Source organism: Rhineura floridana, chromosome 1 (assembly GCF_030035675.1).
Source record: "Rhineura floridana isolate rRhiFlo1 chromosome 1, rRhiFlo1.hap2, whole genome shotgun sequence".
NCBI classification, from domain to species: Eukaryota; Metazoa; Chordata; class Lepidosauria; order Squamata; family Rhineuridae; genus Rhineura; species Rhineura floridana.
This window is the reverse complement of record NC_084480.1, coordinates 50,763,126-50,780,181: the sequence shown is the minus strand read 5'-3', so window position 1 is coordinate 50,780,181 and position 17,056 is coordinate 50,763,126. Positions and strand designations below refer to the sequence as shown.

General features: G+C 44.5%; 1 protein-coding gene across 2 annotated transcripts in view; it reads left to right on the top strand.

Annotated features, from left to right (window-relative positions):
• BDP1 (B double prime 1, subunit of RNA polymerase III transcription initiation factor IIIB) overlaps positions 1-17,056 on the top strand; it is a 93,637-nt gene that overhangs the window by 53,827 nt on the left and 22,754 nt on the right. For both annotated transcript variants that reach the window (XM_061621305.1, XM_061621315.1), the window contains exons 33-36: positions 8,974-9,137; positions 11,777-11,930; positions 12,402-12,567; positions 13,940-13,991. In XM_061621305.1, coding sequence (XP_061477289.1) covers positions 8,974-9,137; positions 11,777-11,930; positions 12,402-12,567; positions 13,940-13,991 — 536 coding nt within the window. The remainder of the gene's footprint in view (positions 1-8,973; positions 9,138-11,776; positions 11,931-12,401; positions 12,568-13,939; positions 13,992-17,056) is intronic.

Sequence of the window (17,056 nt, the reverse complement as noted above, 5' to 3'; positions counted from 1 at the left end):
AGAGGTGCTACTAGTTATTGTGATAGTGCTTAGCTAGATGCACCAGTGGTTTGACTCAGCATAAGGCAGCTTCCTGGGCCCCTGTAATTAACTTACCCAGCTCTTTGCCTTCCTAACTTGATTTTTAAAGTCATCCCATGTAAATATAGGTGAATATACAACAAAGGTATAGTGTTCTGTATCCTGAATAGTCTTCAGTTTTAGTCTATGATTTGTAGGATTTGGTCACTCGTTCTTAAGCTAACTGAACACATTAGGACACATAATCGTGCTTCTCTGTGTCGATCACATCCTTGGGGAGTTGCTTGGCAAAGATGTTTTGTGTCATCTGAAGTTAGTTACCTCTGATTTGGTGGTGTGTGGTGTGGGATCGTTGGAACATACAATGATTAGCTGTGAGTGGTTTACAAAAACACTGAGGATAAAGTTACTTACCTTTATAGCGACTTGGAGGCCACTATTATGGCAGATCTGGTCAAAGTATCCAATGCGACATCTGGCCTAGTGGTAATGGGATCTTGGCCTGATGATGTAGACAGGATACTTTCAGTAATGCATCCAACAACGAGTAATGCATATCTGTAACCCTGCCCTCCCTGGCTTGTTAAAACTAGCTGGAGTAGGGTTGGACATTTGGGTCCTTGGTGTTATGAACACGTTGTGTGATGGGGTGGTGTTCGCTGCCCTTAAAAGGCAGTGGTACATCCACTCCTTAAAAAAAACCTGCCTTGTACCCAGTGGTGTGTAATAACTACTGGCCAGACACCAATCACTCTTTTTGGGAGGGGGAGATGATGGAGAGGGTTGTGGGCTGGGCAACTGCAAGTGTTCCTGGATTATCCACTTTAATCTGTGTTGAGGCCTGGTTTCAGGGCTTAATCAGCCTTGGCCATCTTTATTGAAAGAGAGATGGGGGAGTGCAATCCTGTTACTCTTACTTGATCTTTCAGCAGCTTTTCATATCATTGACCATGGTATCCTCCTGGACCAACTGTTCAGGATGGTATCAGAGGCACTCTATTACAGTGGTTCCTTTCCTACCTGCACAGTTGAGTCCAAAGAGTAGCATTGGGGGATGCTGTACAATCCCCTGGCACTTGTGCTGTGGGGTTCCTGAGGGCACTGTTTTTCCCCAATGCTATTTAACATCCATGTGAATCTGTTGGGTGCTGTCATTAGGAGTTTTGGAGCATGGTGTCATCAGTATGCTGATGACATACACCTCTGTTTCTCCATGACATCTCAAATGGTGGATGTGCAAACCCTGGACCAGTGCAGTACACTGAATGCAGTGGTGCACTAGATGAGGGCCCAGTAAACTGAGTTTGACTCTTAGGAAGATGGAGGCTCTTGGAAGGTGGTTCCTGTCTCTAGAAGATAGGCCAATTGCCTGTTCTGGATGAGGTTGCACTCCCATCGAAGGAGCAGGTAGATAACTTGGGGTGTACTCCTGGACACTTTTCCCTATGAGTCCGGCCATCACAGCGGGTATTAGCTCCACCTATCGTGCGAAGGCAAGAATGTCTTTGAAGTCAAGACTAGGGGCGTCAGGCCCCTCCCACTCTCCAGTTCATTCTTGCCTTCCTGCGAACAAGATTGAAATCCTATCATTGAGATCCTATAGCGTAGAATTTAGCTAAGTTGTTTTCATATTTGTTTACTTTGTGTTTAAATGTCATTTATCTCTGTTGTTTGTTTGAGGTTCTTTCCTCAGAGACCGCGGCTGAGGTTCTCCCTGATTGGTCTTTAACCTTTTATTTTTCGTTTATTCTCTTGCATGTTTGAGGACCCCCACAGAGACTGCGGCTGCGGTGTTCTGTGGTTTTCTGGCCGTTTTGAGCTTCGGGAGATCGCAGCTCTTTCTCTCCCGTAGTGGTTTTTCCCTGTCTCAAGCCGCGCTCTGTGGAGCCCTTGGAGAGACCGCGGCTGTGGTTCTCTCCCAGGCGGGAGCCTGCGGCTGCGGCTCCCTGCCTTTTTTCCAACCTTTTTTTACCTGCTGGGGTTCTGCCTCCCTAGAGCCTGGTGATCCGGCTCTCTCTCCGCAACTTTAATTTCGCCGCGGAGAGCCCTGCTCCCGGCGGCGGCAGCGGCTTGCCTCCTGCTGCCTCATCCCTCACAGGCTTCTCTCGGCACTTTGATTTCGCCGCGGAGAGTCCTGCTCCCGGCGGCGGCAGCGGCGGCTTGCCTACTGCTGCCTTATCCCGCACAGGCTTCTATCTGCTCTTTCTTCTTGGGGGTTTTCTTGGAGCCACTAGTGCGGCTATCGGCCCCGCGGCTCCCCCTGCGAGGCTGTGCTGAGCTACCCTTCCCCCAGTTTGTTACCAGACGGCCGCCATTGCTCTGTCTTTCTCCATTTTTAGATCATTTTTTCCCGCCATTTTTGTTGAATTCAAATTTCCCGCCTTTTTTGTTACCCCTTTATTAACCATCGGATACCTTCCCTGCAAGCTATCTGTATGTGTGTTGTCTGTGTGTTGTAGACAGAGTTACACAGGGCTTCCTCACACACAAAATTACTGTGACTGTATCATCAAGGCTGGAGTTTTAATACAGTGGCTGACTTGTACTAAATTTGAATTATATTCAGTACCATCAAGGCTGGAGCTTTAAATCAGTGGCTGACCTGTACTAAATCTGAATTATATTCAGTATTATCAAGACTGGAGCTTTAATATCAGTGGCTGACTCATACTAAATCTGAATTATATTCAGTATTATCAAGGCTGGAGCTTTAAGATCAGTGGCTGACTTGTACTAAATTTGAATTATATTCAGTATCATCAAGGCTGGAGCTTTAATATCAGTGGCTGACTTCTACTAATTGAATTATATTCAGTATTATCAAGGCTAGAGCTTTAATATCAGTGGCTGACTTGCACTAAATCTGAATTATATTCAGTATTATCATGACTGGAGCTTTAATATCAGTGACTGACTTATACTAAATCTGAATTATATTCAGTATTATCAAGGCTGAAGCTTTAATATCAGTGGCTGACTTGTACTGAATCTGAATTATATTCAGTATTATCAAGGCTGAAGCTTTAATATCAGTGACTGACTTGTACTAAATCTGAATTATATTCAGTATTATCAAGGCTGGAGCTTTAATTTCAGTGGCTGACTTGTACAAAATCTGAATTATATTCAGTATTATCAAGGCTGGAGCTTTAATATCAGTGGCTGACTGGTAATAAATTTGAATTATATTCAGTATCATCAAGGCTGGAGCCTAAATATCAGTGCTGACTTGTACTAAATCCGAATTATATTCAGTACATCCTGCTCCTTCTGTGGCCGTGTACCACGCCTGAAATCCAGCCTACAGCACTAATCTGAACTATATTTTGTACATCCTGCCCCCTCTGTGGCTGTGTACCAAACCTAAAATACAGCCTATATTATACTAACGCTGATACCACAGTGCATTCTGCCCCCTCTGTGGCAGTGCACTTAGCCATCTGCCAGTGTATTCTACCCCCTCCGTGGTCGTACGCTGTGCCAGTTTGGGTCTTTACATCCTGCCCCCTCCGTGGCAGTGTACTGCACCCAAGTTAATATAAGATGGCAGAACAGCCAGGCATGTCGCAATCAGCCAATATGATGCCAGATCAGCCAGGCATGTCACAAACAGCCCAGCCACAACACTCCAAGGTGACTAAGTCTAAGCATGTTAAAGTAATGGCTAAGACAAAACATATTTCCAGCCATAACAAACCAAAGCGGCCACGCTATGCCTCTGTGCCAACCACCACCACTACCACAGCAACTCAGGCACACACAAACGATATACTTCATTCCCCTGCTGCTTTCTCTGACGAGGAGGTTTTTGCTGGCTTTTCCACTCAGCTTTCACCTAACCAGCCTCCCTCCGTTTTACCGCCCCAAACATCTGCTCCAATACCGGCTCAGGCACAAACATCTGCCACAACCGGGCTGCAGCTGTCCCCTGATTTCTTCTCCCAACTTCAAGCCATGCTGGCATTTATCACCCAAATGCAGTCACTACCACAAGTTCCGGCCATACCTCAACTCAACATGGACCAACGTGCGTGTCATGAAGCTCCTCCTTCCTGCTCACCAAATCCCTTCGATATAGCCAGAGGCAGATGTATTGACGAAGCCTCGTATGCGGAGGAGTCAACCTTCACTGACCACGTTGAAGGAGATGACTGGAGCGACGATTCAGATCATGAGGAGGATACATCGTATCGCTTGTTTAATGCCTCAGACTATCAGCCCCTGGCACGCAGGGTAGTTAATACCCTTGGTCTACAGACTGCGCCTTCAACTTCTTCCGCACCAGCCATCAAAGGGGCCAAGGTTCTCAAATCTCCTGCACTTATTGAACACTACATCCCGGTGCCGGACCCAATTGCCAAATTGGTATCTGAAGAATGGGCTCAACCATTTCAATCTCGCCACTTCCAGAACCTGGCTGACAGGCTTTACGCCCTAGCTCCGGACTTTGCCACCAAGTTACACGTCCCTGGCATAGACGAACCAATCGCTCGCCTCGTTTCACGATCCCTTTTGCCCAGGGAAGGGGAATCCCAACTAAAGGACACTACTGAGCGTCGAATAGACTTCACCCTCCGCAAAAACCACGAGGCCACTGCCCTATCCACGCGTGCCTCCGCTTCAGCCTCCATTTTCTACAGAGCAGCTATGATGTGGCTGGATGGTCTTCTGGAGGACACTAACCCTGATCCTGTCGCCCTCAGAAGGTCATTGGTACAGTTGCGTAAGACAGCAGCTTTTGTGCCCGATGCCACCTTGGATGCCACTCATTTGGGGGCACGAGCCATGACGGCTCAGATAGTCGCTCGAGGGACCCTCTGGCTTCGCCACTGGCAGGCTGATTCAGCGGCCAGAATGAATCTGGCCAGGTCTCCTTACTCCGGATCGTTACTCTTCGGTGAGGAAGCTCTAAAGGCAGTGCTGGTTGATCCCAAAGACGCCCACAAACCGGTTCTGGCCATTGTCCAGAACATCGACCATAGGCCTTCCAGGCGCTTTCCTTCCTTCCGTACTAACCAGCCCTTTCGAGGAACGCGGCCAGGAGGACGAGGCCACAATGTCAGATTCTATGACCCCAATTCATCCAGGGGCTCCTGGAACCGACGCTTCCAGGGTAGAGACCTACGGCTGGCTTGTCAACGTCGACAAAAGCCATCTCTAACCAACCCAATGCCTACTACATCTAGGGGCAATGTTGGATACCCTGCAGGCAATGGTATTCCTGGCTCCAGATTGCATCACTGCCATTACAAGCATCGCAAGGTCCCTGATGTAACAAACATCAGCAGACGTCATGCTTCTAGCCAGGGAGCTCGGAATGTTCATTTCTACAATCCATATTGTGCCATGGGCTCGAGTCCACACTCGGCATCTGCAATGGACTTTACTGCCCTTTCAACAGGACATTGCCAGCTCCAACCATTGCAAAGTTTGCTTGATCCCCGCACTGCGCCTATCATTCCGCTGGTGGACGAGGTCCCAACACCTCTCCAAGGGCACGCCGTTCAGAGAACCACACAGATCTGTTGTAACCACAGATGCCAGCCTCATAGACTGGGGAGCCCACTGCAACTCCCAGTACGTTCAGGGGGTTTGGTCCACCACGGAGCAGACTCAAAGCATCAACTGGCTGGAGCTAAAAGCTGTACATTTAGCTCTAATTCATTTTCAGTCTCTGTTCCCTTTGGACCATGTCCTCATTCGAACGGACAACACGCGTGTAAAATCACATTTGAACAGACAGGGGGGCACCAGGTGTCGTCCTCTGCAGGACTTACCCTCCCTCACCTTCGTCTGTGCAGAACAACATCTACAATCCCTGAAAGCAGAACATCTCAGACGGATTTGGAATGTGATAGCAGACTGGCTCAACAGACAACAGGTGTTTCCGGGGGAATGGAAACTTCACTCAGCCATTTTCCATCGTCTTCAGAGTCGGTTCGGCGAATGCTCAATCGACCTGTTTGCCTCCAGTCGCAATTGCCAGCTTCCCAGGTACCTTGCCCGATACCTGGATTCAACAGCGGAAGCAATGGATGCTCTGACAATACCGTAGCCAGACGGTCTCTTGTACGCCTTTCCTCCCATACCATTGTTAGCCAAAACCTTGAGGAAGGCGTGAGCCGAGAGGGCACAGCTGGTTCTGATAGCACCATTTTGCCCATGCCGACCATGGTTCTCAGATCTTCTGGCAGTGTCGATGATGGATCCTTGGACACTTCCAATCAGGCCAGACCTCCTATCCCAGGGTCCAGTAGTGCACCAGGACCCTACTTGGCTCAATCTAACAGCGTGGCGTTTGAACGGGGACATTTGAGGTCAGCTGGACTGTCTGACGCTGTGATTGATATTATTTTGGCCTCGAGAAGACCATCCACTATTCATATTTATCAACATACCTGGGTGGCTTTCTCCAAGTGGTGCCAGTCCCACCACCATGATCCATCCCAGGCCACTGTGCATCAGGTGCTGCAATTTCTCCATAGTGGCTTTATGATGGGACTTCGACCCAACACTCTACGTCGACATGCGTCCACTCTGTCGTCCATTCTCTCAGTGTCCTCCCCTGGAGCTCCTATTTCCTCACATCCGTTCATCAAACGTTTTTTGAGGGGAGTCGCCCTTCACTCTCCGCCTGTTGTCCATCGGTTTCCCTCATGGAGTTTGCCGAAAGTTCTGCAGGCTTTGCAACGCCCTCCGTTTGAACCCATCAGGACTGTGCCCTTACGTATGCTGTCCTTCAAGGTCTTGTTTCTGATCGCAATCACATCTGCCAGACGCGTTTCGGAGTTGGGCGCATTGTCTTCTGCTCGACACCTCTGCGTCTTCCATAAGGACTCTGTTGTGCTGAAGACTGATCCTTCCTTTCGTCCCAAGGTCGATTCATTGCAACCAGGACATTGTTTTGCCTTCCTTTTGCCCGAATCCTACCCATCCTCTCGAGAAGTCTTGGCATTCGTTAGATGTCTGGAGGGCTCTCAAGACCTACCTGTCTAGGACCCAAGAGATTCGACGAACGGAGTCTCTGTTTGTATCCTTTCATCCAAGGTTTATGGGGCATAAAGTATCCAATCCTACCTTATCCCGTTGGTAGAGGGCATGTATTACTTTAGCATATGAGTCTCTGAAGCTGTTAGTTCCAGCTAGTATAACGGCTCATTCTACCAGGTCAGCTGCCACTTCGGCTGCTTTTGCCACTAATGCTCCTGTTGCCGATATTTGTAGGGCTGCAGTCTGGTCTACCCCACACTCGTTTATAAGGCATTATAAAATTGATCGCTATGCCACTGCTGACGCATCTTTCGGCAGACGAGTGTTGCAACAGGTTCTTAATGAGGATTAGCATCCGGTCCCACCCTGTATGGGCTGCTTTGGTACATCCCGCTGTGATGGCCGGACTCATAGGGAAAATGGACCATTGGTCTCATCTGAAGGGTGATTTTCCTATGAGTCCGGACATCACGACCCTCCCAGTTGGAGGATGACTATATATTTTCTAATGTGTTCTATATTACTGTTACGCTATTATATTTAAATTTAAAGGTGAAGTCAAGACTTCTAGTTCTGTTATACCGCTATGTTGGAGTCATGTTACTATGTGTTATTTTCCTGCTGCCAGGCCTGTTGGCCTTGTTCTTGTATTTTTAGATATCTCTCCTTAGACTCGCTGCGAATGAACTGGAGAGTGGGAGGGGCCTGACGCCCCTAGTCTTGACTTCAAAGACATTCTTGCCTTCGCACGATAGGTGGAGCTAATACCCGCTGTGATGTCTGGACTCATAGGAAAATCACCCTTCAGGTGAGACCAATGGTCCATTTTTTGTCATTAGAGGCCCAAGTGACCCCTGTCATTTGGAGTGCCTTTTACCAGCTCCATCTGGTACACCAACTATGGCTGCATTTAGAATGGGATACTGTGGCTACTGTAGGCCAGGCACAGGTAACACTGAGACTAGATTATTGCAATGTGCTCTATGTGGGCTGCCCCGGGCCTGGTTCAGAAGCTCCAGGTAATGCAGAATGCAGTGGCAGACAGCTGACAGCACATGTCACTCCTGGTAAAACATCTGCACTGGCTGCCCATATGCTACCAGGCCAGGTTCAAGGCTCTTGTGTTCATATCCAAGCCCTGAACAGCTTGGGCCCAGAATACCTTAAGGTCCACCTGAGCCTTTAAATGCTAGCTCAGTCATCTGGAGATCATTCTGAGGAACGTTGTTAGTTGACCCCCATGTTTCAGAAATCCGACTGTTCAACTAGAATTTGGGCATTTAGTGTTGCTGGTCTCCTGCTGTGGAATACCCTTCCAGAAGAGATTCAGCAGGCATCCCCAGTGTTAATTTTCAGATGTCTCTGGAATATCTATTTATACTGAGTGGCCTTTTCAGGATGAGCCAATCATTTTATGATTATTTTGTATTGTTTTTATGGTATTTTATGTTTTATTGTACTTGCATAATTGTTGTACACTGCCTTTATATTTTATGAGGGGACGGCCTATAAGGGTGTTATTCAGTGCTGGTCTTACTCAGAGCAGACCCATTGAAGTTAATAGACATGACTTAGATCCGCTGAAATTAATAAACCCACTCTAAGTAGAACATAGTTGAATGCAATTCTAAATAGTTTTTATAAATAAATGGTGAGGCTTAATAGGATAAGCATAATCAAACTGTACTGCCCCATGTACAGGTGCACCATCCAAAGTGATCAGGAACTAAGTACCCCCTCTCACTCTTCTGTAGTTCATACTGATGTTTTATGTATGTTGGATAATAACAAGCTTACTCTTAAGCAGGTGTTTGAACTGGACTATCAGAGGAATTCCTATGTCTTTTCCAGTTGTCTGTGCAAGATCGTCCCATTGGTGGCCTAGATTTTTCCTACTATTTTTGTCAGATAAATGTTAAAATTAAGGGTACTTAGTGGGGGTTTCTGTTTGTTTGTCTGCAGTGATTTGATGCCATCAACAGGAAATAAATCATCCAAATTAGCAAGATGCCGATTTCCGAAGCCTAAACCAAATCTTAACACAGGTCTGAGACTGACCAGGAATGTTCCTCAAAAATCTCTTGGTCTAAGTTCATATGTTGAACAATCTAAAGAAATCCAGAATGGTAAGTTTTTGGTCCTTATGTGTAAAATCATAGCAGTCAGGCTTAATTTTGCACTGCAGGATTTTATGAATTCTTTACCCTCTGCAGAAATTATAGTGTGTATGTAGGTGTTGACTAAGAATATCTGGTTTCATTTTTTTCTGTACTACAAGCTTCTAACACCAAAATGATCCAGAGAAAATGTGCAGCCAAATCTGTATATACCGTGTGCCTGTCTGTTTCCAACCCCTCTTCCCTCCACGCTTCCCCAGTGCATTCTCCCTGCCACATTGTTAAAATGCCTCATATTTAAACGCAAAACTTGAAGAAAGGGAAGAAAATGTAGTCGGCTTCTGATGAATCCTTGAAAATTAAAAGGCATCTGAAACACATACTGTGTGATTTGAAGTGAGATCTCTGTCCCTACATAGCTCTCCATTTCCTTCATGTCCTCTGCCAATACTCTTCCCCCTTCTCCACACTAGGTGTTGCTGGAATATTCAAATCTCTTCAAAATAATGTGTGCAATTTAATGTAAACGTTTGTGATTTCCATGATTTCAGTGCAGTTTGTGTATTTTGCATACATAGTCTTAGTTTTGTTTTTCTCTAGCACTAGGATGCTCCAAGTGGAATTGTGTTTCTCCAGCTGCTTGAGGCAGGAAAACGCCATCATTCCAACAGAATCTCAGAGACGCCTCTCCTTTGGAGTGGCAGTTTGTTTTCTTGCCTCACTTGAAGCAACCCAGTATTTGCTTGTGCTCTTCTGGCCTATGATTTTTCGCGTGGAAAGTTTGTGATTCTTGCGGTTTGTGAGTTTTATGGATGCATGTACAGTGAGATTCTATCCCTGTGTTTGTGTTGTAGTTTTTACCTTTTCCCTCAGAGTGTGAGTGTCTGTTGCTCCTGCTGTCTGTGGTTGTCTATTACTGTTGCTCTCGTTGTGCCAAGTGAGTGGTATTGGATTTGAAATTTTTGAACAGATTCGTGACGTACTGCAAATTTTGGATAGAAATGTTGACTTTCATTTGGGAGGTGCAGCAGCCTCAAGATATCAGGCTTCTGCAGACCTGACTGAGGGCTATCTTTGTGTACCAACCCATGTCCTTTTAAAGCCTCTTATACATTTAAATACTCTGCAATTCTTGGAAACTTATATTAAATTAGCTGAATATAAGTATCAATATACTTGATTACTGCAGATGATTCATCCTATGGAAGTGTAGTGTTGTTCATTTGTCCTTCTTTATTCTGATAAAATTTTGTAGCAGAATGTTTACTGCTAATGGAAAAAAGATTAGGGAAATAGGATTTAAAAAAAATAAATATTCTGGGCTACGTTAGGCTCCGCTCAGGTTAACTAGGTTCTAATGTGTGAAATGAAATGGACTGCCTTCAAGTTGATTTCGACTTATGGGCAACCCTATGATTAGGGTTTTCGTGGTAAGCTGTATTCAGAGGTGGTTTACCATTGCCTTCCTCTGAGGTTGAGAGGCAGTGACTGGCCCAAGGTCACCCAGTGAGCTTCATGGCTGTGTGGGGATTCGAACCCTGGTCTCCCAGATCGTAGTCCAACACCTTAACCACTACACCACACTGGTAAATAAAGCTTACATTTTGGATCAGTTCTACTGCTTTTTGTCTGCGTAGTTAGTTGACACACATAAGCAGTGAAATGTGAACAGTGACCTATCCTCAAGTCTGTGACTCTATTTAGACATCATGCAAGGCATGGTTTGTCCTATGTACTATATTTTAATAGCATTTTAGGGATGTGTTCTAGCTTCTGCCAGACACCAGCATCTTACGAAAAAAACCCAGGCAGTGCCATCTGGAGGACACCACTTGGCTACCTATGGCCTAGAGTCTGTAACAACAATATTATATACCACATATAAATCAAAAGCTAGACCACGATTTGAGCTTCAGTTGAGCTGCTCATCTGCTTTATTTTTCATCTGCTCAACACTCAGCTCTGTAAGTTGGCTCTTGCCTCTGTGGTGCAGCAACCTCCAGCGGCCCAAACTATAATTTGTTAATGGTTTGTGAATTCAGCTTAACAACAAATCAAGGTTAACATAAGCTGTGATTTGCAAACCAGTTTCAAATCATGACATGATACCTGATTTGACAGCCTGTTGCAAACTACAGTTTGTAAGCTGATGTAGGGTCAGTCATAATGCCAGAATCATGTTTGGCTTTACAAACCATGGTTTGACCTTTGATGTCTGAATACATTCAAATCTCTTTCCTTTATGCATATAACCCTCAGCTAACAGCTTGGAATTGCAACATATAGATTGCTGTGTGTTTGCCAGTTTTATTCATTTCTTTTTATGGCCATCAACAAAACTGAGAGAGGATGACCTGTTTTAACCTGAAATCTATAGGTCATGAGTTCTTAGTTTCAGCATCATTGCAATATTCACGTCTGTTTCTCCACTGAGCGACAATCGGCACTTGACTGTGTTCTTCCAGGATTGAGCTGCACACTGTTTTGCTGCTAACAGATTAATGATGAGCTCTTTTTATCAAATGATCTCCACATATTTTCAACCTCCCTTTGGGGGGTCAGGTGAAATATGATGTCTTGTCAGTGTCAAAATAGTATAAATGTTTTGCAACCTATATTGAGTGGTGTTTTAATGTCTAAAATAATAGAAAAGAAAGTGTCAGAAAATGAAACGGAAGAGCAGAAAGTTGAAGTGGAACAGAATCTCAGATTGGATGAGGTAACTAATAGCAGCTCTGGAGAGAAACAGGATTTACAGCTTGCAAGTGCTGGTCCTGCCATGCAGAAAGACAACATGGAAAGGTATAAACAGAATCTCTCTTAGCTGCTTTGAGCTGCTTTGTGTAAAATAGGTAGTAAATTGTGTTTTGTGGAATGGGCATATGCGGTATATAGTTTACTAGGATTATTGGAAAATATGCAACTACACGTACTTGATTTGGGAGCGTGATTCTTCTTCCTTCTTCTTTTTCTTCAGAAAATAGCATTTACCTTATTAATTTTTAATCCACTTCATTTCACCCAAGTAACTTTTGAAGAATGAGAATTATAAAATAACTTAAGATATTTGGAGAGGACACTTTTTTTAAAAAGGCATTGTATTCTTTACTAGCTGAACTTATTTATGGAGCAGTTAATGGTATTTTTAATCACTTTAACAAACAATGTTAGTAAACCTGGCACAGCTTGTTTCAAGTGATGCGGTATAAAAATTTTTATGTTGGTTAACTGGCAAACATTTTATGAAGTCAAACTGTCATAATTTTTCCCAAGAGAAAACATGGTGAGAGAGACTTGGGAAGTTGCATCAGAGACAACTGCTCCAAAGCTTTCTCCAGAAGCAGACCCTCCTGAACCACCAAGTGACCACAACACAAATGTTAATGTCCAAGTTGGTGCTCCTGTTGAACACCAGTTGTCGGCAGTTAAATTTGCACAGGTATTGTTTGTTTTTGTATAACTGAATTAGCTGCTTTATGGGAAGTAGTAAAAAGAGGAAGCTACTGCAAACATACACACACCCTCCCTGAAGGCCATTACAAAGTCCTGCTGAATACAGTAGTGTATTTTGAATATTCCTGAAACAGTAATTGCACAAACTGGACATCCCTACTTGTATGCATATAGCCTGTCTTTCTCTCCATCACGTCCCTGGCCTCACGCTCAGAGATGGAGGATGAGGATGAGCAGGCCAATCCAGAATTTGCTGCTGGCTGAAGAACTGGATCAGGCTCAGCACACTGATCCAGAGCTCTCTAAATGGAACTAGAACCATACTAAGCCCTTTCCCCTGATTCTAAGGAGCCAAATGACCCCTGTGCTTGCCCAGAAGTGCAGGGAATATGCTCGGTGGGAGGCTGTGGAGAGGAGGTGCATGTTGGCCCTTAAGAGCCTCTATTCTTTGAACAAGGGAAGGTAGGGCTTGAGGGGGTGGACTTGGAGACTGAGGTTATAAAGTTTCAGTTCACATCTTGGCCTTTATTAGAGCAAGTTTGTCACTTGGAACTATGTGATACTGCAGTTGTCTTGCTGCCTTATGGACTCCTTGTCAGAACTAGAACTTTTCCCTCTACTTGATTTCTTCCTTTCCCAGAAATGGTTTCTGCATCCCAGTGTGTTGCTAAACTGCGATTCCTTTCCTTAAAAGTTGCTTTTAATTTGGGAGTTTGATCAGTCTTTTCTTTTCTGATGTGACTTTAATGATCTTCTGCGCAAAAAAGACATGTCAGACTGTTCTTCTGACAAGCATTTGAACTAACCTTAGCTGTAAATGTGTAAAAACACTATGGGGAAAAATGTTGTCTGTGGAGCAGACCTCAGCTCTGTGGGTTTGAATGAATACTACAATAATTAGGATAATTGAAGGAATTAATTTTCTTTGAATTACTAAGCAATCTTTTCTGTGAGTCATTTTGGGCAAAGATTGTCTTATAGGCCAAGATTGCTAGTTTCCAAGTAGTTATAAGATAAATATATAGGCAAGATTTTGTTCTTTGCTAATATTGCTAAGTGCTTCCATTCAGAGATTTTCTTTGGGATTATAACTGTTGCCAAGTCTTTTGTTTCCATTTTGCTTTATTTTGTAGTGATGTTCTTTGGAAGGAGGGTTTTTAAAATTTATTTAATAAGGGATTTTTACTCTGCTCTTGGAAAACATTTGACTAGGCAGAGGGAGAACATGGATAAAAATAAATATATATCTTTAAAAGCAATTACCAAGAATTTTTGTTTTATAATGTCATTTATCTTCTGAGCACTAGAGTGTATTTGGCATGCTTGAGATTTTTATTGTGATTTTTTTTTATTACCAGACTGAAGCAGCCGAGTATCCCAGTATTTCATCCACTGCAGAGATGACAGCAGGTACATATCATGCTGTTTTATGATCAAGTGTTTGCTGCTTTTGTGAACTGGCTTCACATAAACAAAATCGTCTTTCATCATTTACAGTAAATTAAAAAAGAAGAAACAAATGCAAGTGTGGATCACCACTTTTTTTTTTTAAAAAAAGTCCTAGGTAACAATACAGTACCTCGGATTAAAGCATGTAGTGGCCTTATTCATCAGTATTTTAATGGTGCTTTAAAAGTTATTTGGGTGAGGATTGAAGAATTCTACCTTTTTAAACACTGTTAAGACCAGTTCTGAATAACTTTGTTGGCTATGTATGGTTGGGGAATGGGACTGCAGCCTGCTACCCTGCCTCTAGCTTTAAGCCTGCTGGATGGCCATACTCGGGCAACTCCTTCTGCATGCTATTCATGAAAAATCCACCATGTAGAGTTCCAAATTGTGCTGTCACTTCCCAGATTTATGTGGACTATTGATCACTCAGTTTGAGTCTATATGTATGGGTTGTTTTGCATAGAGGCCCTATGCAAACGAGATTTCCATGTGTGGAAATCCCATGGGATAGGCACTTGGAACCTGTCTTCCCCCTTCCCATGTATCAGTCAGAACTGGTCCTTCAACATTGTTCATTCATAAGGTTTATTTGCGTTCGCTTATGTGAACAGAGAAGGTACTAAGTTACTAATAGCTATTTTGGTAAAATAGATGCATTATGTCCAGCACGTGTTTATATTAATGCTATAAGCTGGCTAGAGCCAATTACCTAGAGAGGTAGTGGGCTGTCTGACAATGGAGGCATTCAAGAGGCAGCTGGACAGCCATCTGTCAGGAATGCTTTGATTTGGATTCCTGCAATGAGCAGGGGGTTGGACTCGATGGCCTTGTAGGCCCCTTCCAACTCTACTATTCTATGATTCTATAAGTATTTTTATAAATGTAAGGTGGGATATAAATATTTTTGGAATAAAAATCAGAGTCAGCACATTATAAAACATACATACTTGCTAGTATAATGTAGTCTAATTAGGTGTCATTAAAGAAGACAGATTCCATTCATTTGGCTATATCTCTAATATCTGTTATAGTTGCCACTAAGGTAAAGCAGCTGCTTAAATACAAGAAGAGAAGCTGTATAAGGCTTTATCAAGTGTGTATCGGGGGGGATTGCAGCGGCAGGGAAAGATCTGTTGTGTCACTTTGCCTTTTGTTTGAGCAACACTGGATGCAGGCCAGAGTTATGTTCATTACCTAGCTAGGCAAAGAGCAATCCTGCTCTCTTATAACACTTGCATCTCACTTTGCTTGTGAAAATAAAAAGAAACTGTAGGGGCTTTCCCATAGTGGCATGGGAGCCGTTCTGCAGGGTTCCATCTTGTTCCCCATATTTTTAAACATCTATGTGAACCTGCTGGAAGCTGTCATCAGATCTGGAGTGAGGTGCCATCAATATGCACATAACACCCAGCTCTACCTCTCTCTTCCATCTGAATCAGGAGAAGTGGTTAAGGTGTTGAACTGGTGCTTGGAGGTGGTGATGGGCTGGATGTGGGCCAGTAAACTGAATCCTGAAAAGATGGAGGTGTTATGTCTCCAGAGTTCTCATGACTGGGAGATGGGGAGACAGCTTGTTCTGGATGGGGTTGACTTCCCTGGAAGGAGCAGGTCGGCAGCTTGGGGGTACTCCTGGATCCAGCAGGTTCAGGTGGCCTCAGAGGTGAGAAGTGCCTTTTTCCAGCTCCAGCTGGTTCACCAGCTTCAGCCCCTTTTGGGCAGAGGTTACTTGGCCACAGGTACTCCATAAGAACATAAGAACATAAGAAGAGCCTGCTGGATCAGGCCAGTGGCCCATCTAGTCCAGCATCCTGTTCTCACAGTGGCCAACCAGGTGCCTGGGGGAAGCCCGCAAGCAGGACCCGAGTGCAAGAACACTCTCCCCTCCTGAGGCTTCCGGCAACTGGTTTTCAGAAGCATGCTGCCTCTGACTAGGGTGGCAGAGCACAGCCATCATGGCTAGTAGCCATTGATAGCCCTGTCCTCCATGAATTTGTCTAATCTTCTTTTAAAGCCGTCCAAGCTGGTGGCCATTACTGCATCTTGTGGGAGCAAATTCCATAGTTTAACTATGCGCTGAGTAAAGAAGTACTTCCTTTTGTCTGTCCTGAATCTTCCAACATTCAGCTTCTTTGAATGTCCAGGAGTTCTAGTATTATGAGAGAGGGAGAAGAACTTTTCTCTATCCACTTTCTCAATGCCATGCATAATTTTATACACTTCTATCATGTCTCCTCTGACCCGCCTTTTCTCTAAACTAAAAAGCCCCAAATGCTGCAACCTTTCCTCGTAAGGGAGTCGCTCCATCCCCTTGATCATTCTGGTTGCCCTCTTCTGAACCTTTTCCAACTCTATAATATCCTTTTTGAGATGAGGCGACCAGAACTGTACACAGTATTCCAAATGCGGCCGCACCATAGATTTATACAACGGCATTATGATATCGGCTGTTTTATTTTCAATACCTTTCCTAATTATCTCTAGCATGGAATTTGCCTTTTTCACAGCTGCCGCACACTGGGTCGACATTTTCATCGTGCTGTCCACTACAACCCCGAGGTCTCTCTCCTGGTCGGTCACCGCCAGTTCAGACCCCATGAGCGTATATGTGAAATTAAGATTTTTTGCTCCAATATGCATAAGAACATAAGAAGAGCCTGCTGGATCAGGCCAGTGGCCCATCTAGTCCAGCATCCTGTTCTTGCAGTGGCCAACCAGGTGTTCTGGTAACTTCCAGATTGGATTATTGCCATGCGCTCTACGTAGGGCTGCCCTTGAAGATGTCTTGGAAACTTCAACTGGTCCAAAATGCCTCAGCCAGATTACTGGCTGGGGTTCCCTTTAGATCTCATATAACCCCTGTTTTAAAACAGCTGCCTTGGTTGCCAGTTTGTTTCTGAGCCCAACTGAAGGTGCTCACACTAGTGTTTAAAGCCCTAAATGATTTAGGTCCCAAATATCTGCAAGACTCTCTCTTTCCGTACAGACCCTCTTGGGTGCTGAGATCAGCAGGGGGCAGTACTGCC